At 40.2% G+C, this 21,780-nt stretch overlaps 1 protein-coding gene across 6 annotated transcripts; it reads left to right on the top strand.

Annotated features, from left to right (window-relative positions):
- Positions 1 to 1,278: 1,278 nt before the first annotated feature.
- On the top strand, positions 1,279 to 17,514 carry LOC121707133. 6 transcript variants are annotated; one of them, XM_042089458.1, is made up of 11 exons: positions 1,279 to 1,574; positions 2,697 to 2,787; positions 3,333 to 3,467; positions 7,368 to 7,418; positions 7,576 to 7,674; positions 10,021 to 10,107; positions 13,123 to 13,354; positions 14,345 to 14,505; positions 14,616 to 16,445; positions 16,619 to 16,836; positions 17,159 to 17,514. In XM_042089458.1, the coding sequence occupies exons 2-11, from the start codon at positions 2,719 to 2,721 to the stop codon at positions 17,226 to 17,228; spliced, it is 2,952 nt and encodes a 983-aa protein (XP_041945392.1). In that variant the 5' UTR covers positions 1,279 to 1,574; positions 2,697 to 2,718; the 3' UTR covers positions 17,229 to 17,514. The 6 variants fall into 6 exon arrangements, with proteins under 6 accessions (XP_041945392.1, XP_041945391.1, XP_041945393.1 ...); XM_042089457.1 differs by lacking the exon at positions 7,368 to 7,418 and adding an exon at positions 10,757 to 10,870 and having other exon boundaries at positions 1,280 to 1,574; XM_042089459.1 differs by lacking the exons at positions 7,368 to 7,418; positions 7,576 to 7,674 and adding an exon at positions 10,757 to 10,870 and having other exon boundaries at positions 1,280 to 1,574.
- Positions 17,515 to 21,780: the final 4,266 nt, after the last annotated feature.

Below are 21,780 nucleotides of genomic sequence, written 5' to 3' on the forward strand. Positions count from 1 at the left end.
CACAATAAGGGTTTATCACACACATCAACACGGGGATAAACACATGAGGTAGGCTACAACCAAAGAGACTAACACGCTAACAAATGGTAAACGCAAATACAACTACTATAACCGACATTACATAGCATTCACTCGCACTGCATTCTGGGAGACACTCATTCAACATCAGACATATGTACATCCACCAACGCTACAATGTTTGCTTAAATTGAAAATCTATGTTTATTCTTTGTTAAGGGATGTGTTAGTTGTTATAGGCTACTGTCATTGCAATATAAAAAAAAATGAAAGGAGAAAAAAACTCACCTCCATACTAATATCTTGTTCACCACTTGTTCACATATGGTTAGCCTAACCTATACACTATACTTTTTTCTATGGTAGCACATAGGCTACTGTAGGCCTAATCAGTGTGCAGATCTGCCATTTGTCTCTGCTAGCACTACTCCACTGGGATGTCAAAACAGGGCCTATACTTATAATTAATTCATAAGAATATTCCACCACTCCAGATTTCATATCAATTATAGTAAATATAGATAGATAGATAGATAGATACTTTATTGATCCCTTGGGGAAATTCAAGGTCACAGTAGCATACAGACAACATACACACACACATTCAACAGCAGAAAAAGTAATTAAAAGTATATAATATAAAAAACACAACTAAGCAATAAGGACTGTAGAAGATAAAGAATATACTAAAATAAAATATATAGTGGGTGATTAATCAATCAGGTGCGCTTGCAATGACTGAAGCAGGGACTGAGCCTGTGGTCCTCTGTGCATAAGGTAAGGTAAGGTGCTCTTTGTGAATGAGTGTCATGGTGATGGTGCAAATGAGTAAGTCAAACAGTGCAAGAATAAAGTCTATATCTATATATAAATAACTATATTAAGAAAGGTATAAGTGTGGTCACAGTTCGGCTGTGGCATGGAGGGAGGGGTTGTGCATATGTAAGGGATAACGGCCGCCGTCTAGACCCTTTCATCAATAAAAACAAAAACAATGCTTGAACGTTCTATTTGGGCCCCAATCTACTTCCTCTGCATTAAGATAACATATGGAATGTTAAAAAGGAAGTCTTGTGGGGCCAACTATGATGCTGATAATGGAACTCTCTTGAAAGGGTCCATACGGAATTAATGGACGAGGGCGAGGGGCAAAAGGGGAGTTGCCTCCGCCCAAGTCCATTAATTCCGTATAACTGGACACACATCGAAGGCCGTTATCCCGCTTGCACCCGGTTGCCACTGTAAAGTAAAGGAAACACGCGGTTCCGTTTAAAAAGAAGACTAGTTCAGCTTGTTGTACAACTTTCGTTGGCCCAGTTAGCTTGTTTACAGTTGATACTTTGCATGAATCTGGCGAAAGGTTGTATTGAGCTCAACAGCCAATCGAAGTGCACCTCTAATGCGAGTGGCCTTTCGGTTTCGTTTTCATTGAACAAACAAGGTGCAACCAGAGCCCGTCTACGGATATTATTAGACATTCTCTGGTGCAACTAAAGACCACTGTGTGTAACTAGCCTACCCCAAACAAGAGCCCGAAACGGACAACCTGGAGAAACGTAAGGAAAACAGTAAGAACCCAAATGCAATGTGTATTCGTAACCTTGTATTTAGTAACCTATCGTGTTCCGAGATGACGACCTTTACGAGAGAGCTGCGGTATTAAAGCAACACCAAAGAGTTGTTGTACCTTAAAATAATGTTTCCAAAGTAGTTTCAGTGGTTCATCAACTCGTAACAGGGTGAACGGCACTTCTGCATTCGCTTTGCGACCCTCTATCGGCACTATGTAAGTTTGCCAGATCGGGTAGTGGATCTGTAGTTCGATGGAATGAGACATAAGAAACTACAAATTTGACGTGATTCTGATGTCGCAATTCATCATACTTTCATAAAATCATGCAACATACTCTACCTTGTCTGTGGACATGTTATTTGCAGAGCCAGTGATGGATAAACAAATAGCGTGCGTGCGACAGAGGAAAAGTGCTTTGGTGTTGCTTTAAGAGTTTCTGAAAAGTTAATAGCCTAGCCTCGCAGTTGACAGTGACCAGGACCATGCGACTCTGCACATTATGACGAACGACGGAATAATTTGCTTAACTTGTGATTTTAGACAGTTGCCATTTCCAAAACTCGGGCCATGCCTTTTTTATCAGACGGTTGAGTTTTGGCAGTAGCAGTCAACAGCTTTCATTTTAGCTGATGTTTTCAGGATGTTAAAAGTCATAGCGTGTAGGCTGCCAAAATAAACACATTAAAGGAATGTATTTCTCTAGATTTTTGTAATTTGCTTAACATCGGTGCTTGATGAAACGAGCCCGTTTACGGAAAATCTCTGATGGGCTAAACCGAAACGAAAGTGTTAGGTATACGCAGCAATTCGTGAGCGCTTGTTTAAGAAATATCAACAGTTTTAATAGTGTGTGCAGACTATTTGCAACCATGTTGTGCTGTTTGTTTAGGTCTAAGCCTACTAGTTTACTATGTTTGCTTACTTTGGCGAAAGTCAACATTCAAATTCAAAATCCATTTTGAAAAGACTTTGGACGGTCATGTGTTCCAGGAAGCGGCCTATGTCTGATGGGTCGGAATATGTCATAAATGGACGTTCTTTTTGTCTGATATCTTAGACTTCTGTGCACTGATATCCAGGACATATTAAAACAATCTCTCAATAGGTTGGAAAAACATCTGGTGAAAATGGCCATGAACGGTCGTGATTCACAAGGAGATCATAGGTCTATGGAATGTGATGTACCAGGAAGCAATGTAAGTAATGTTTGGACATTTACATCAGAAAATATTCAGTAGAATCATTAAGGGTCACATCCTGAAATTTGATTGACTTGTTAGGCTAACTTGGATCCAAAACAATCCAGTTTATGATAATGTTTAAAATGTCAACATTTGTCAACAAGCTGTATAAAAGGATTCTACAGTCCAGTCTCAGAGGAGGTATTATGATAATTGGTACAATCGCAGCAGCAAGTCAGAGGTAGGCTGGTAGGATTATGCAAATGTACACTTATACACTTGGGATGTATTCATTGGTGTACTCTTTACTAGGGTCTCTGTCTCACTCATTACAGGGATTGTGGCCATCTTATACTTAATTATAAACGACTCAGGTTCTTGAAAAGTGTAGTTCTTGGTCACACCAAGTGTATTGTGTGTATCAGTTAAATCACCATCAGCCACATGCAAAGGATCCACATAAATATCTGCATTGTATATGAATAAAAATATGTCTTTCTTCTTTACAGATGGAAATACCATCACTGATCTTGCTAATTCAACATTCATTATCTTAAAAGCCTCCCACAGGTCCACCTAAGTCAGCTGCAGTAGGGCCTTCAAACCAGGGCACTGACATTCACCATGAGCAACAATCACAAATGCAACAAGACTTGTCTTCCCAAGCTGATGGAGAAGCAGCGCCACACAGAGAGGTAGATATATTGACACATTGGTGATATTGTTAGTTGCTGTATTTTGATTTAAAGTTTCTGTAAAATGACATTATGTTTATACAGAATATGTATACTTTATCGGCCTATGTATATGCTTCAGCTAGCCCTCGTAAAAAGATTCTGCTCTTAATGAGAACATTGTTTGGAGAATATGCAAGGCACTGTTCCAAGCACCTAAAATTTTGGATCCTGCCATCTCTGCAAAATGCTAAACATGTTGTATGTGTATCACACTTTTAAAATGTTGGATTACAGAAGTGACAAAGTCACCAAATTATCAGAATCCTTGAACCTGTTCAAATGACATTTGCCACACTATCCTCCAGCAGGGGGAACTGTGGCACATGTTAACAATTTATAATTATGACCGCCGCGCAGCGAAGCGGCGGTCATATAGGTTTAGTCAGATTTTTTTTTTTTTTTTCTTTTTCTTTTTTTTTTTTTTCTTTTTCGCATGCCCAAATTTCCGTCAATGATTCCCGGGACACTGAAAGACCGGGGTACACGAAACTTGGTGGGCATGTAACCCCACATGGATAGCATGGAACCATCGTTTTTCGTTTTGATCTGTAGCCCCCCCGCTGGACTGGACCCCCCGAAAGGAGGGTAGGGCAAACACAGTTTTCTGTGAATATCTCGAAAACTGTAGGGTTTAGGAGGACCATTTTTTTTTTGTATGTTGATCTCAAGGGGCCATGTCAACCCATTCCATAACCACTCATTTCATGTATAGCGCCACCTAGTTAAACACAAAAAAGTAAAAATGAGGTGTTGTAATTGAAGGTATCTGTGACCTAACATAGTCAAAACTGCACGAAATTGGAATTGTAGGATCATTATGACACCCTCTGTATGCACGCCAAGTTTTGTGGAATTCCGTTCATGGGGGGCCACACAATAAATTAATTTATGTTACTATACACCAACTGGCCTGTAGGTGGCCGGAGACAGTTTTCTGTGAATATCTCGATAACCGTAGGGCCTAGGAGGTCCACCTTTTTTATGTATGTTGGTCTTAAGGGGGCATGTCAACCCATCCCATTACCACTTATTTCATGTATAGCGCCACCTAGTTAAAAATTAAAAAGCAAAAAATTAGGTGTTTTCATCACAATATCTCTGGCTGACAAGGTCAAAACTGCACGAAATTAAAAGTGTAGGATCATTATGACACCCTCCGAATGCATGCCAAGTTTTGTGTACTTTCGTTCATGGGGGGCCTTACAATAAAATAATTTATGTGTACATTTAGTGACATACACCAACAAGGATTCCCGGGACACTGAAAGACCGGGGTACACAAAACTTGGTGGGCATGTACCCCCACATGGATAGCATGGAACCGTCATTCTTCGTTTTGATCTGTAGCCCCCCCGCTGGACTGGACCCCCCGAAAGGAGGGTAGGGCAGACACAGTTCTCTGTGAATATCTTGAGAACTGTAGGGCCTAGGATGACCAATTTTTTCCGTATGTTTGCCTCCAGGGGTCATGTTAACCCATTCCATGTGCACACATGTGCATAAACAGATACACACGCACACACATACATTTACAGTAATCATACGTATGACACATACTCACACAGTAGACATTTGTACGCATGCATGCACATGCACAAACACACATACGCAGGCAAACACACAAGCACGCACATACACACACACACCCACACACATAAACATAAATTTGTACACGCACACATGCACACAATTCAAGAATTTTTCCCGTCATCTACTCCCTGAATTTTTGGTCATTGATACCCGGGACACCGAACCACCGGGGTACATGAAATTTGGTGGGTATGTAGCCCCACTAGACTTTTACGGAAAATTTTCATTTCGTCCCCGGGGTTCAGTAGGATTAAAAGAAAGCCAAAATAAATATTCATCATCATCATCATGGCTGCATTTTCAGTATTGGCGAGAAGTAGTCGTTTGTCCACTAGATGGCGCATCGTTGCAGTGAGACGTAATTTTGTTGGACGTTAAAAGTGGGTTGGAAAAAAACAATGGACGCTTCATACAAGGACTGTAATTTACCGCAGCGAACATCTAATAAGGATAGGACGATGTTCACATGAAGTGTAATTCCCATTTCTTCTTGAAGCCGAAATAAATCTCAGGATGTTTATCGGACATGCTTGGTTTTTACTGCAGGTACGTTAATCTTGTAATATCAATAAGGACCTAGGTAATGTTACCGTTAGCGTTGGTTGAGTGATGGAGGCATTTGATTTATTGCATTTGTAGAAAACTATAAATGCGGTTATACCAAGCAAATGTATAGCAGCACTGTTTGTATCTTTCGACTGTCATTAATTGCACGTGCTACAAAATCATTCTGTGCAATGGAAGATTTACCAACGTTACACCGGTCTGATACAGTTTTGCCTATACATGCGTGAGACTGAGACGCCTGTTTATTTTGTTTTAAGTGCGTGCATGGTGTGAGAGGGGAATCGATGTGCTTTGATTACAGCTTGGTAGTTGTAGTCTTGTGAAATTAAAAAGCACGTGTGTGTGAAGTATCCAAACAATGACACCTTCATTTCATTATGGCTGCTTTAGCAACACACCTTAAGCTACTGTGTAGTGGGTCCCATTTAGAAGTGGCTACTTCATTCGCGCTTTCCTTGACTCATGGAGCTGCTTGAATGTTATTACAATTTTTCGCCACGATATGACAGTTTAAGTCCGCTTGATACTATAAGGCGTAAGCCATTGGTTTCCAAAGGAGATTTTATTTGTGTCGCCAGCATAGCCTATTGGCAATTTATGTTGTAAATAGGCCTACCTTATAATCCTACCTGTAGCTTAGGGAAGCTAGCTTTCTATTAGGATCTAGTTTGTTATTTACCGTTTTGTCATAACTCCCTGGTGCACACCAGAGCGTGTATATCTCAATCGGAAAATTAAACAATATCGGGTGCCTATGGACTAGGCTGGGTGAACCCAGCCTGATCTGCCCGCTATTTATTTTTTGATTTCTTAAAAGATTGAGCTTGGTCTGATGAAAGCCAGACTAGCCATGGACCTCAGTTAAACAATGCAAGTGAACATGAATCAGCCTATATTTTCACTAACAATAACGGACAAAAGCTCTTCAACTTTGGCCCGTTAAAGTGTGTATGAACAGTCTAGCGACGCATTTCATCAAGGCCCATTTGGACATGTCAGTTATTTGCACCACTGGTTAGATGTAAAACAGCATTTCGTTTCAGACTAGGCTACTGTTACTTAATTTGTGCATTAACAATAACGTTTCAGACTAGGCCTACTGTTACTTAATTTGTGCATTGACAATAAAGTATTACATGAACTAAAGATGACTAAAATCTTATGTAGAAGAAGAAACATTCACAAAAAATCCATCCATCCAAAAATGACCTTTGTTTTTGATAGCTGCTGAAAACGGCATGGAACTGACAGAGATGTTTTTGTTTAAAAATACATAAATAAATAAATAAATAAATAAATAAATAACATTATGCTGATACCTTTTGCTTTTCCCAAATACAATGTAGCCTACAGGTGTAAGTGACCTTTCATCAATCCAGTTGCAATGGATGAACTGTGATGAACTGCCCTACTTGTGATTGTTTAGAGATTTTAAAGGTTTTATAACAATGCTACATCTTCTTTGGCTATTCTACAATCTATTCACCTTTTCAGCACCAGTAGGCTACTTTCTGTGCAGCCGCACACACACACACTCAGGCATGCCAAACAAGCATACACAAAAGTTTCAAGAGTGGGGGATGGAGTAAAATATGGAGACAAATTGAAGTGTGATTTATTTTCGCGGAACGGCTGTACAAGACTGAGCGGCGGTCATATTTTGTACCGCTATGCGGTACATCTAGTTTCTCCTAAATATAGTACAAGGAGATGAGTGTTGATGAGGTCCCGACTAATCCTGAATTTTTGAAGGTTATGATAATTATATCTATAATGTATAATGTTAGTTACGTGTACCAGTGGGTACACCTAATTTTTCCACTGCAAAATATAAATAATTACATTTAGTCAAAAAAATGTTATTGATATCTATCTATCTAAATGATTTTTCATTTATTTTGTTCTGTAGCTGTTCCCCACTACAGGATCTTCATCTGGTGTTGTAGACCCAGCAGTAACACAGGCACACAATCACAGTGATACTCCCCAAAGTTCTACGATATCTGAGGTATAATAATAATAGATTTTTGTGTAGAGTTTCACCAGAGGTGCTATGGCCAAGGACGATGATGGACGATGATGACCAAGCGGCAACATTCTAATTTGAACAATGAAGCCTACCCAGAAGTGCGAAAAATTGTAATACATCAAAAATCCGCTAGTCTATGAACATGACACACCGAAGCGGTTATTAGCTATGTACAGACGCATTTGATAGACATTCGTAGCGCCCAATAAACGGCTCTGGGCATTTGTAAACCACGTTTCAAATACGCGAAAATGTACATGTAGTTCCCAGACCCCATCTCAATGAGATGAGGTTTGGCCTTAGCCAGGCTAACGTAGTATGGAAAACCTGGAAAAGTATGGAATTTGATTTTTAGTAATTTTCCAGGTCTGGATAAGTATGGGGAAAGAAAACAAGGGTATGGAGAAATATTTGTGTTTCCAGACTATTGCATCTACAGTACTAATCGCTTCACTCAGGTCATAATGAACCATCCCTACTGTTGTGTAGCTTAACTGCCAGTCCACATCGTCAATATACAATTATATGGTGGTCCTCAGAAAAATGTCCGACAAGGGGACCCTGGCACGAAAACTAAATTGAGAACCCCTGGTCTATGCAAGTGCCCTACACCATTGTGCACTGGTATGTTTGCGTAGCTCTGCTATTTTCGGCTAAAACACTGGTAGACTTTTTCATTTAGATTTTTTAAAAGTTACCAAGATATGGATACTTAATTATCAGATAAATCATTATTGCAAACAAAAAATACTGTCTAAGGGTATTTCTGAGGCCTCTGCCAGCAACTAGTCTCTATCATATGTAGGTTATGCTGTAGCTACGGAGAACTAAAAATGTGAGTGCACCTTTCAACACAGCGCTTCCTCAATGAAAATTATCCAACAATCGTCTTTTCTGAGGGCTAATAAGTTGTAATAATAATAAATAGTAAAGCCTGGTTAGCTATAGATCTAAAATGGCAAAATGTGTACAGCTCTAGGTCTTATTGCGCCCATGTCTTGTCACAGTCTTATGCAACATAGTAGCATATTATATTATATTATCATATCTTTAAAATCATTTATTTAAATAATAAACATTGACTTTGCACTTTCTCCATTGCTGAAATTAGGGCTCTCAGTCAATGAGCAACGTGTCTCATGCATTAACTACTGTAAAGCTTTTGTGTGGCATGTGGGAGCGTTCAACTGATCTACTGATTGTTCGTGCTTAAGAGGATCTTTGTCATAGTAGAATTAAATCAAAATCAGAATCAGATAGATTTTGCCTCAATAAAAAAAAATAGCTTTTTGTAGACTTTAGACTTTTTCCATAATTTACCTTTCATTTGAGACCAGGATTATGCTTTTACACAAAGGGGTTCATGTGCAGTAAACATTTGATTGTCAGTATATAGAATGAAATATGAGTACTTTAGACCTTTATTTGCCAAGGTATGCTCATGTGTTTTGTAAAATGCCCGATGGAAACTCCCCATAGGACTTTTGGTTACCCAAAATGCATACTGACAATAAAAGGCTTACTGTGTGGCAACCTCTTGGTGTAGAAGCATAATCCTGGTCTCAAATGAAAGGTAACACTTTGAGGTTTCTTGTAGACTATTTGGAATGTATATCAGGGGTTCTGATATAGAATGACTACACAAAATATGGAATGATTACACAAAGTCTCTGTTTTTGCATTTTCGTTGTTGCTTCAATGGGTGTGTATAAGATGGACTATACATCTGCACAACTAATATTGGATAAAACAACATGAATGTTCAATTTCTAGGGATTCCTGTGAATACTTCAATACCCAATAAGCTGCATCTACTTATTGCTAAGGGATATACACTGCAGCTAGAAAGTAGGGAGGCACCAGGCATTTTTGATCAAATTTAATTGAGACATAGTAAGATTAATCTCACAATCTAAAACACTATACAGATTGTACATGAACGATGTTGTCATATATGGATTCCCAAGAGTCCAAGCTTTTAAATGCTGTATAATATTACTATGCTAAATAGCAATATGGTGCATACAATTGATTTAGAATGTTTGGACAATCCAGTAGAGATAGCCCGGTAAGTACAATGATATTGTTTGAGAAGTAGTACAACAGCACTGTGATGTACAACAGGACAGTATCTGAAGAACACTCTAGGATAGTAGTTTTCAGCCTATGCTTTTTACTGGTGACAAAGAAATAGGTCAAATAGATATTATGTAGAAAGCTGAAGAGTAAAATATCCATCTGCAGAAAAGGTAATGGTTGTGTAGATTTATTTATATTTCATAATTACCAGTAGTTTTAATCTTGAAATATATCCATACTTTCCAGCAACAGGCCCCCTTGACCCAAGGAAATTCCAGTCATCCTTCCACATATAGAGAAACAACAAGTTCAGTCCCAAAGAAATTCACTGAGGTAGGTTGACTCAACTTATCAACACTTCTGCTATCTTCAGAATCACTGACAGCAGAGATTCCAAGACTCCTTTCTACCCACAGCAAGCTCCAAGGCTATTAATGTTTTGTTAAATCACCAGCAGAAAATATTTACTTGAATGAGTTAAAGGGAAACTTGGCAGGATTTCCCCCTCTGCTTCCCTTCTCACTTCTCTTTCCGGGACGGTAGTCTCAATGTTGTATGGTTGGTTTTCCGCCTGGGGACACAAGGCGCAGCGGGGAAAGTTACCATTTTCACCGGAACAGGTCATTTAATCATCCAAATGATTTCTAAACGGGTTTATTACGTTGAAATAGTTGCCAAGTTCCCCTTTAAATTTTAAGGTACAGTAATATCAACAAGCCAAAATAAGTTCATGCATAGTGTATTTTGCACTATGTATTATCATGCATTAACCCCAAACGTTCATCAATTTTAATGGTCTCTTCCACTTTTAGATGCACTTAAGGCTCCTGCATCCAAAAAGCACCTCTTACCATTTGATGCATAGATGGCTGTTTCCAAACAGTACAAAAAGTGCTAGAGATGTATATTAAGGTCTATTCATGAATTTTGTGCTTTAAAAAAATGTAAATAATGGTCAGATGCAAATTCAACTTTATCCCAGCCTCCAGGAATGACAACAAATACCCTGGAACAAATACCAAGAGCACAAGAACAGTATGGCCAGATGTCACAACAGAGTCCCTTTGGCCAAGGTTCCCAAGATCAGGATGAAATGGTTAGCGAAAACTCCTGCTTTTCTGTACTTCGGTCAAATCAGCGCTGCGCAGATCTGGCTTAACATAAGGTTTGGTTGTATTGAAAGATTCAGCCACATCTGTGCAGCACTGCATGATCGAACACACCCGCTGCTTTTATTTTTAAAGGGACACCAGGCAAGCCTGATGCTTTTTCTCTATGAAACTCCCCCTCGCACGGCGGGTACAATACAATGAACTTGCAAGCGGGATATTCTTCCTACAGGCAGTAGGGATGGGCGAGAGAGTCTGATGTGGTAAAACACTGATACTGAACTGATATTTTTAATTGCGACAAACAGCGATACTGATTAAAATAGACGATAGATCCAAGTACGGTGACATCTCATTTGTACTCTGCTCCACTATTTGCTAGACATCCAGAGCTTGATTCAAACCCAAAATCGCTGCGCAAAGTTTTCAGGAAATAGGCCTACTTGTATTACACGCGAGAAACATAAAGGGTGTGGGTAATATGACAAAAAGAAAGTAAACCTGCTCAAATATGTTCATCCAGTAATTACTGAAAGGTGCATAATTTGAGGTGCTTGCCATCCAGTGGCAAATTAGATGGGTAATTTTTTTCATAAACTTTTGTTTATACTACCTGTTTTTATGCTTTTTTGTTTGTTTTTCCATGGTTTAGTTTTGTTAACCATACCAGATAAAACCTTAGCCTACCGGCACATGGTTTTCAGCTATTTTTACAGGCCTTGTAGCCTCTTGCCAGGTCAGGCCACCAAAACCATGTGTGTTCAGATTGCAAAATGTGATAATATTACTGAATGAGAGCAGCACTGATTAATCTATTAATCTAACGACAGATTGAAAATATGCCAGGGTACAATAGACAAGCTTGACCATTTGGTAGGCTACTCTGATATCATTAAATGCAATAATGATGGTAGCCTACCTAGGAAATATGGTCACACTTGGATGGTCTCTTTTAGACTATCAACAGATGCTCAAATCTGTTGACATTCTGTTAATGATAATTACAAACCTTAACGATAAATTAAGTAATTGTTGTTTCCTGGTAGTTTCCCTGCTCACCGCTTCCCAGCTCCTACACACAAACAGCATGGCAGCAAACAGGGAAGAGCTCGTTCCCAGGAGGGACACAGTTTCATCAGTTGTTTGAAATTTGGTTCAGTTGATCAGGCTTCCGAGGGGGGTTTAGTACGAATTTTAGAGTTATTATGTTTATGACTAGGTCCCATTAAGTGGGTCACGCACAGAGACGTTTGGCCTCAGAGGTTGTGTTTCCGAGATTTTTCTTTTTTCCTTTTTTTTTAGAAAACGGGTACTCACAGTTATGGATAGAAATGTAGTGGAGTAAAGATTACAATATTTGCCCCTCAAATGTACTTGAGTAAAGTCATGAGTACTCCCCAAAAATGATACTCGAGTAAAGTACAGATCCCTCAAAATTGTACTCAAGTACTGTACTCAAGTAAATGTACTCTGTTGCTGTCCGGCTCTGGAAATGGAGGGATAGAAAAGTTCACGATGTCACGATGTACGATCTTGCGAGGATCTATGGCTTCTCCCGGACCCAGAGTTTTGGCAAGGCCACTCTTGTGCTGGTGCGCTGAGCCCCTTCTGCGGACAGTGCTTGCAGGTAGCCCGACGAGGATGAGATGAGGCAAAACAGAAGAGTAAAGAAAAGTACGAAAAGAGTTGGGAACATGTTGGAGGGGGATAGATGGTATGATGGAAAAGTAGAGAATTGAAAGTGAAGTAAATATGAAGTAGAAGAAGTCAAAGCCTCGAACTACAGGAAAAGTTGCCTTTTAAAGGAGGAAAACTCCTACCCCTAACAAATCATTGGCTAGTTAAAATCCATAAGTTATAGACATCTTTATAAAAAGGGTGCCTCCCCCCATAGTGTTCAGAGTCAAGTCATCCTTTAATCATTCGGTTCAAAGATAAAATGCAGTACAGCATAGCATTATGATTATTATGGCTCTTTGCATAGAACTGTAGACTTTTACAGCACACAAGGCCCGACAGGTCCACATGTTTGCGCCTCACACGACTCTCCTATTGCAGTCAGTTGAACATTGTGTGTATTCAGCAACCAACACTGTTACAATCTGTGGATATATTTGTAGATATGTCTTAAAGGGATTTTTTGATTAAATAAACTGTATTTGTTCGTTTTAAAAATATAGCATAGTTGCAGGTTCTGTTGCATGTTTGATAACATGTATGCTTAATTGTTTTCAAACAGAAACCATCAGAGGATCTGATGCAGCAGTCTCCCCCCCAAGATGTTGCAGCGGTCCTTGTGCAAATAAAATGCAAACTAAAAGAACGGTCACAAAAATGGCAAATGAGTTTACAGAAGGCCCTCCAGACATTTTGCAGTAAACTTCCTGGGAATGTTGAGATTTGCCGCCTACACATTTTGGACACCATTTCAGAACCATTTTCAGCAAAGATTATCGTAAACTCTTCATCAGGTAAGAAAAGATGCTCTACTACAATGGACCCCAAACTTTTTCTTTCGAGGGCCAGCTCACTATGACTGGCTCTAAGAGAGGGCCAGAGACTCGGAGTATATCAGCTTTGTGCTGTGAACAACAGCAGTCTACCTCAGTTGAATATTCCATTACATTTAATCATAGGCTACTGCAATTTAATACCATTGTTAGCTGTGTTTATGTTGCTATCATGCCATATCATTGTAAAATGTAGTTCAAATGAAATAATACTAATAAAAATATTTTGGCATTCCCAAAAGTATTAGCAGGGAGTCCCAAAAGTATTTTATTCAAAATGTGTGAACTCTGAACTCTGTGTCTTTGCAGACACAGCTCAAGTTTTGAACAACCAATATCCTACAAATAATTTAAAGTTCTCAAACAATGTGAGTTGTATGAAGTGCTGGCAAAAACATCTGAAATGACCACCATTCTAACTTTCACTCACCTGATGAGAACTTTGTGAACTCTATATGAACATTTGAACGAGTGAATAAAAAAATAGAAATAATTATCCCAGAAAGTCCCAGAAATATGACTTGAATAGAAGTTAAGTTAGTTATTAACAATTAATTGATAAACTTTTAGAATACTTTGAGCACTGATGCAGTCAGCATAGGTCTCTTACATTGTTTGTAGGTAAGCCTACATTTCATTCCGTTTTCGATGGCAAATGAGAAACAGCGCCAAAACAACCACCTGTGGACAAAAAGAGTATTACATGTGTACTGTTAAGACTTGCCATAGAGAATGAATGGGGGAAATTGCGGAGGTTATAGTTTGACGATGTCGTACTCCCATGCGGGCCAGATGCTATATGCCACGGACATGTTTTGGGGGGCCACCCAAAATGAGGTGGCGGGCCGTAGTTTGGTGACCACTGCTCTAGTACGATGGTATTATAGTTTGTATGTCATTGGTCCAGAGTCTTGAAATTATGTCTAATCTCAATTTAATAATTAATTCTAGCCTGTGAAATGCTGTTAACCGAAAAGACAGTAACACTAAAGCTAAAGGACATAAATGAAGAAGCTACGGTGAACTTCAAAACTGAAGTACCAGTAGATGAGCCAATAGATGAGCCTTTTCCAGTGCCAGCCGCGGATAAATATATGGAAAAAGCACAAGAGGCATGTATAACAGTTACTGTTATTGCAATTAATGATTATCATTGCATTTTCTCTTTTTTGAAAATAGTATTTTGACAGTGACCAAACTGGTAATTCTTTCCTTTTTATAGATCCCAATAACAGTGAGTGCGGTTGTGGATGTCAAGAAGTATGACCCTCATCTTGCTAATGAACTCCTGAGGAAATTCAGACAACACATTACACAGGATAGTATTCTCACTGTGAGCGGGACCTTTGAAAAGGTGGAAGAATTTTACAAGGAATTCCGTCAAGTTGTTGGACAGCCAATAACAAGTAATACCCACACTGTGTCTGAACACACCAACCCCGACCAGATGGAGACCAGTAGAGAGATTAGTAGCGAGACTTTGAGGGTGCCACTGTATCAGTATTGGTACTTGAATCACATGCACAGGAAGGAAATAGAAAGTATTGAAGAGAAACATGGAGTGACGATCACAGCTGATGTGTGTGTTTCAGTTGAAGAGACTACTGGAGCCAACAGCAAGTCAGTCACAAATGCCTCTCAGGAATTTCAAGAAATGTTCCTGAAATGCGCTGCTGATATTGTTAGTGTCCCAGTACCAAGTGTGGTTGATTTGGTAAAGGAGATTCAGAGCTTGGATGACAAACTCATGCTTAATACCTCTGCCCAGAACGGGAAACTAGTAGGGCCACGTAATCATGTAGCCATAGCACAGAGAGAGTTGAATCTGATGGATTACAAGGATGATCCAAGATCAAAGAGATCTGAGAGTGCACGGCAGGACACAGCTCAAAACATGAATCTCCGTGAGAGATGGGATGCACCCAAAGTAATTGAGATGAACATCAAGGACCCTCTATTATCCAAAGGGCTGCACATTACGAATGGCTGTTTGGAGCTCATGAAGAAAGCTTTCAAGAAGCAAATTAAAGATATTGAGAATAAATTTGGTGTTGACTTCCAGGAAAAGAAGACCGATGAAGATGTAACTATCACAGCTCAGACCAGGGGGAATCAAATAGTCAATCTGGAAATGAATGCCCTCAGGGCACTGATGTCTCTTTATCAAAAAGCGTTCACGACAACTATGTACTGTCCTTTGCAAAACGCATCTCACAACCAAACAGAGATGGTAAAGAAGCATCTCAGCGACATCCGGGAACAAAATTCATCTCTTGTTGTTGCAGATGGATTACCGAGTGGAGTCTGGATGATGATTGGCCTTCCAGATCATCTACGTTTTGCAGTAAGTGAAATCGAGAAGAGGCTACCTGGACCTGTCTTTGATGAAAAACACAAGGACATGATTGGATATGAGCGAGGTATCGAGTTTTTGAGACCGTATGTTGATGGCCTAGCATGGGAAGCTGTGAAAGGGAATGAAGAAATGGAGTGGGAACATGGAGCAGCAGGTGGGGAAGGAGTTTATGAGAAAATGGGAGAGCAAGGAGGAGCAGGATGGAAAGCAAATAGGGGATTTGAGGGTGGTGCAGAAGGATATGGATCATCAGTGTATGGAGCAACCAGTACTGGTCTATATGGAGAAGAGGAACGAAAACTAGGATCACCTGGGCGGAAGGCAGCAAATGGATATGAAGGACAAGAACAGAGGGAGACAGGTTCAAGAGAAGGACCAAATGGTAATCACAAAGGACTATCTGGAGGAAAAGATGGAAGTGGACCCTCAGAGGACGAGACCTGCCCTATCTGTATGGACGAGTTTACCGACAAAGAGAAGCTGTCGTGTGGCCATGCTTTCTGTAAGGACTGCCTTAGACAGTCAGTGGAAAGCATGGGTGCCAGCTGCCCGGTGTGTAAGAAGGTGTTTGGAAAGATTGTGGGAGACCAGCCAAATGGAACGATGACACACTATACACAGAGTCTATCCCTTCCTGGGTTTAAACGATGTGGCAGCATAGTCATTAACTATCAAATTCCCAGTGGCATTCAGTCGGTAAGGGAGTGGGGGGTATTTTTTAAATCTTTTTTGTCTGTATGTAATTTTCCTAATAACCAGGTAGCATACCAGAAAAGTAACAGGTTAATATTCTGCAGTAGAGGTTTAATACCGTAATAATATATAACAACTATATTGAAATGCTATTTTCTCTCAATTATTTTTGGCAGAACAAACATCCCAAGCCAGGTAAACCATTCCAAGGTACACATAGAACAGCTTACTTGCCAGACAACAGGGAAGGGAGGGAGGTACTGGCACTCCTGAAGAAGGCCTTTGACCAGAGGTTGATATTTACAGTGGGCACCTCACGCACCAGTGGCACGGATGACTGTGTGACCTGGAACGACGTCCATCATAAAACCAACATCCATGGAGGAGCACAAAGGTAGGCGGCTAATAAAATAGATGCTACTCAGCAATGCTGTTTAGCACATAAAAACAATGCATCAGATATGTTGCAGGATGTATTAAAAAAGGGAAATTAGCTTACAAACACAAATGGAATTGACTGTGTTGAATTTAAATACATAAAGGCTAAATGGGGATCTGGGTTGAAGTTGGCTATATCCCATTTGTCCAGTGTGAAAGTATTAATATATCTGAGGTGTTATGTAGTTAGATAGTTTATCTATTTCTTTTTATATTCATGTTCAGAAAAATGTAGCCTAAAAGGTTGTCATTAATCTTACTTTTGCTTCCTTTGCCAGTTTTGGCTACCCGGATGATGACTACCTGAAGAGAGTGCGAGATGAACTCAAAGCCAAAGGCATCGAGTGAAGAAGCTGCCATATTAAAGGCTTAGATTCAGACAGCAAGGGTGGATGTCTGTGATGGTATCCAAGTATTTAGTCTTCTGACCTTTCTGTTCTTAAGATTACTTACATATTTGATTAATATCGGGCTGTTTGAATTGTGTGCGATCATAGCAATGTTGGGAACTAGCAGGGAAATCTCAAAAGTTTATTCTACTGAAAATGTCTTGGTTTTTCTCGCTGGGTTTTCCCCCTAATATCTTGTGATGGAGTATTATATATATTGGGGTCTTCAAATCAACTAAAATTATTTTTTTTAAAAACCATTGTATGGAACTTACATTAATTTGTTTAAAACATTTTTAATGCCTCAGAGGAGGGAAAATATAGTTGAAAATGTTTGTTGCCATTATGAATAATAAAAATACAACTGCCAGTTTGGAATATCTTGGGTGTTTAAGTGTCATTGTAACCTCATTGTCATTGCAATCCTGGAGTGAACAAAGTATAAAGTATAATAATGCCCTTTTCATGTATGCGCCTATTCATCCGGTGGCCATTGTAAGCCAGAATGAGGCTACTGGGTACTCTTGCCATCACACCTCTGCAGCAGATGGCAGTAATTGCAACTTTTGCACTTTTCTGGTGCACTCCAGCTCTTCCTGTTCACACTGTGCCTTCTCGGGGGTTTCAGACCTTACTGCTTTGGATTATGGGCTAGTTGCTCTATGTATTTTCATCATCATTCATTATCAGGTTCAAATAATTATCATAACCCATTGGTGTGGTAGTTTGTTTCAAAATATTTTTAATTTCAGAATGAATTGTGGAGTTATTGATTTGAGTTTGTTTAGAAGGCTGGAAGGTGACTGCACGTTACAGCTTCCACACACAGTTGTGTTCCGTCAACGCATGCCAGTGGGTGTTCCCGATGGTAGCTATGCAAATGACTTAAGGTATAACCGTAATTTGATTGGCTGGTGTCGTCTGTTCGCTTGTTCGTAATTTGATTGGCTCGCGCCGTCCGTCGGTGCAGCAAAAGTTGAACCTCTCAACGCGAGCGACCCAGTAGGAGTTAAAGGAGAATTCCGGTGTGTTATTGACCTAAAGTGTGTTGAAACATGATACCGAGTGTGAACGTATGTCTCTTTGCTCATCTCGGCTTGTCCCCTGCACTCAGAAAGCTGGCGCTAGTTAGCCGATGCTACCAACAGTTTTTCGATGGGGGTGCCTCCGGCATCGTGACTGTGACTCTTGTGATAGCTGCACCGAGAGATTGGGTATGAAGTCCCTTACTTCGTTACCACCACGTCTACATTTACTTTTCTTAAATGTCCTAGTTGTTCGTAGATAAATGTGATTTCATATTAACAGCACTCGCCACATTCATAGTTTACTGTCAATCCATCAAAACTTTGCTGAAATTTTGTGGTCTGATGCTTTCGTTCTTATCCAGAGAATGTGATACGCTTCACAACGCTTTCACCCGCTCTGGTTGCATGCTCATTACGTAAATTACGTCACATTAGCATTGAAGTTTATTACTCAGCCGGTAAGTCAGTTACGAGTTTATGACGCCAATCACACAATGTTGTATTACTCCGAAAATAGAAAGAAATAGAAAATAGATTCAAATGCTTCAACTGTAACGTTATTTGATGTCAAAGTGGCGCCAAATTGAATGGGGTTCAATGGAATGGCTAGGTGGAACTGGTCTACTATTTAGCCTCAGATCCGCCATAATGTCTACGCTCTCCGAACGTTCGCCTGCCCCCTTGAGGACTCCCCGATCTGCAAAGTGGCGCATGCGCGACTCTCATCGGGGAATGACACCGGTCTCGTCTCTAAATGACTTAACTCCTACTGGAGAGTTGATGAAAGGGCAACATAGACACTCATCAAAGGACTGCAGAAGGCGACTGCTTCCATTTCATTGGGCATTCACCTTTAGATACTAGCGTCCACCTGGTTTTCCAGCGTCCAGCTTCCTGCATTTCCTCTATGGGCACATAGTTCGCTAACCTCACTGCATTATCCAGACCTTCATATGCCTGTCCCTGCCTGGTTGGAGGTTGAGGGCATTCAGCCATTGCTCCAGGGTATGAGTCCCAAGATGACCCAGTGGGACTCCCACCACTGATGCCAATATCATGCCCAGCAGTTTCTGAAAGTAGACCAGCTCTAAACATTTGCCCAGGCTAGCGAAAGGTGCATATGACCGCCAGAATTCTTGCCCCTCTATGAGGGGTAAGAGATGCCCTCACTGTGAGTTCAGGTAAAGCCCCAGAAAGACTGCTCCTCTTCAAGTCCACCTTGAAGCCAAGGGACTGAAAGTGGGGCAAGACTGTGTCTTCATGAGATGGAGTGCAGACCCGTTGTCAAGGTATGGCATGATCTATAAGTCTGCCCTATCATTACAGGTGCTGTCACTTCATGTGATGCTCACTCTTGTGCATAATGTCTACATCCTAGCAGTATTTGTAGTTGCTAGATTTGGAGAATAGGTTTGATACATATTCATCCCTATTGTCATGAGTTTTGCATCACAATTCTGTTCAAACTTTTTGTAGAGCAAACATCCAAAACCGGGATCCTTTCGAGGTGCACAGAGAACAGCTTACTTGACAACAAGGAATCCAGGGAGGTACTGGCACTCCTGAATTGGCATTTGACCAAAAGCTGATATGTAAGGGATACAGTAATGCCTTACACAGTGAGGGCACCCTTACACAGTGAGGGCACTGTCTGTCAGAAAAGAAATCCTGACAGTGAACAGGATCCCAATGCAAAAGCAGAGGACCACTGGGTGGTCTCAGTTTAAAGTGGCTGAACCCTAAGACATTGTAATGTGGAGTCGAAAAGTTAACCTGTTGTCTTGGGCTTTTGATTTCATCCTTACATGTACATTATGTTTCAGATAATGCATGGAAAGAGTTTGGTACTAATTAATAACAATGATAATGATAATCATCATCATGACAATCTTTATTGTTCACAAAAGTGGAAATTTGGAATTATTTTTTTTTCTTTTTAAAGTTTTGTCTACTAAGCTGCCCAGTGTGCAAGAATTTGAAAAGTTGAAGGAGACCAGTCAGATGGAACAATGACATACAACATTCTCTTCCTGAGTTTAAACACTGTGCATAGTCATCAACAACCCAATTTCCAGCTAGTGGTTAGTTTGTTTTTCTCTATTTTTAGGCTATAGTCCAGTAAAGCATTTAAGCAGGTAACATATTTGGGTAGTGTGAAAAATGAAGATGTGGGGTAGTGACATTTTTCACCAAAACGCCAGCGACACATCCTTTCTACACTCACACACACCTCCCGACACGCACAGACACTCCCATTGACACGCCAGCACACTCCCGCACACACACATAGACCCAGACACCTGTTAGCATCTCCTACACACCGTATTCAAACTTTTTCCTTTTAGCGCGGCTATCGCGAAAATGCACACGTCACAAACACACACATTTCTCAGTTAAAACATGTACTTACCATCGTTGCGAGCAACGCAGGTACCAGTTGTCTCGTCCCATATTCCACTCGCAACACAATAGTTCACTGCACTACAAACAAACATTTCTCACTCACCGCTGCCAATGGGTGTTCCATCAGAATGGTCCGTGGGGAAACCGGAGCCCTTGCGGAACCAATGTTCTTAACCACTGTCCGGTTCAGTGGCGCAAACTTTGGTTGTCATGGTGATATGTGAGTAATTGTTTTGTAGCTTTATTTCATGCATACAGTATACTAAAATAAGTAAATATGGGATTTATGTTTTCTACTTTTTAAAAGCTATTTTCTGGGGATATTGTGATAATTTGTATGTACTTCCAAATGTGTGTTTTTAAAGGTTTTTGTAATGCCATTTTCGGATTGGTTTATTGTCTGTCCAATCACTGCTCTCGGGTAGATTGTGAGCCCTTCAAAAGGGCAGGGGTTTTCATTTGGGGAGAGAGAGCAAGGGGAAAGCACGCTTGCTGTGAAGCTGTGCAGTGAAGTAAGTGCAAGAAAAAGTGTGATCGTGATCGTTCTCTAAACAGTCTTTTGTTGTAGTTATATTTGTGTTGCCTGATTGAGGCCGGTTTTGTTTTCCGTTTATTCTCAGTTTTTGTTTTCTCTTTTGTTAATCACTGCTACTGCACTGTAAATAAAACTCGCACCCGCTTCACTTTAGTCTTGAGTTGCCTAGTCGTTTTTCTTGCGGTCATCCTGATATGAGAGAGGGGTGGGCAAGCTCCAATCTCACAGGTAGAATTTGAGGTGGTGCAGTGTTTTCTCTGTTGCACAGCAATGATGGCCAGGACAGCCATTCGTGGCATGAATTGTAGGCCTATGTGTACTGCAATAACACTGTAGGGAAGCTCAGACTACTGTACAATGAAGAAATGTAAATTTTATCTGGTGAAATCTCGAGGATATCCCCTCTGTTGATGGTGGTTTTCTGTTGATGGATTATTAAATATTGGTGTACAAATCAAATTGTACATATTCAGAAAATATATAAATGAAAAGGAAAAGCATTCCATGTTGAAGTAACATTAATTTGTATAATAAATGTAATTGTG

The sequence above is a fragment of the Alosa sapidissima genome, chromosome 4 (genome assembly GCF_018492685.1).
Source record: "Alosa sapidissima isolate fAloSap1 chromosome 4, fAloSap1.pri, whole genome shotgun sequence".
Lineage (NCBI taxonomy): Eukaryota > Metazoa > Chordata > Actinopteri > Clupeiformes > Clupeidae > Alosa > Alosa sapidissima.

Bases quoted from the DNA above. Each gene is read 5' to 3' on its own strand.
- LOC121707133 (XM_042089457.1), top strand. From the start codon at position 2,719: ATGGCCATGAACGGTCGTGATTCACAAGGAGATCATAGGTCTATGGAA. The intron at 10,108-10,756 runs GTAGGTTGACTC...ACTTTATCCCAG, and splicing joins TCCCAAAGAAATTCACTGAG to CCTCCAGGAATGACAACAAA. The intron at 16,446-16,618 runs GTAAGGGAGTGG...TATTTTTGGCAG, and splicing joins TTCCCAGTGGCATTCAGTCG to AACAAACATCCCAAGCCAGG.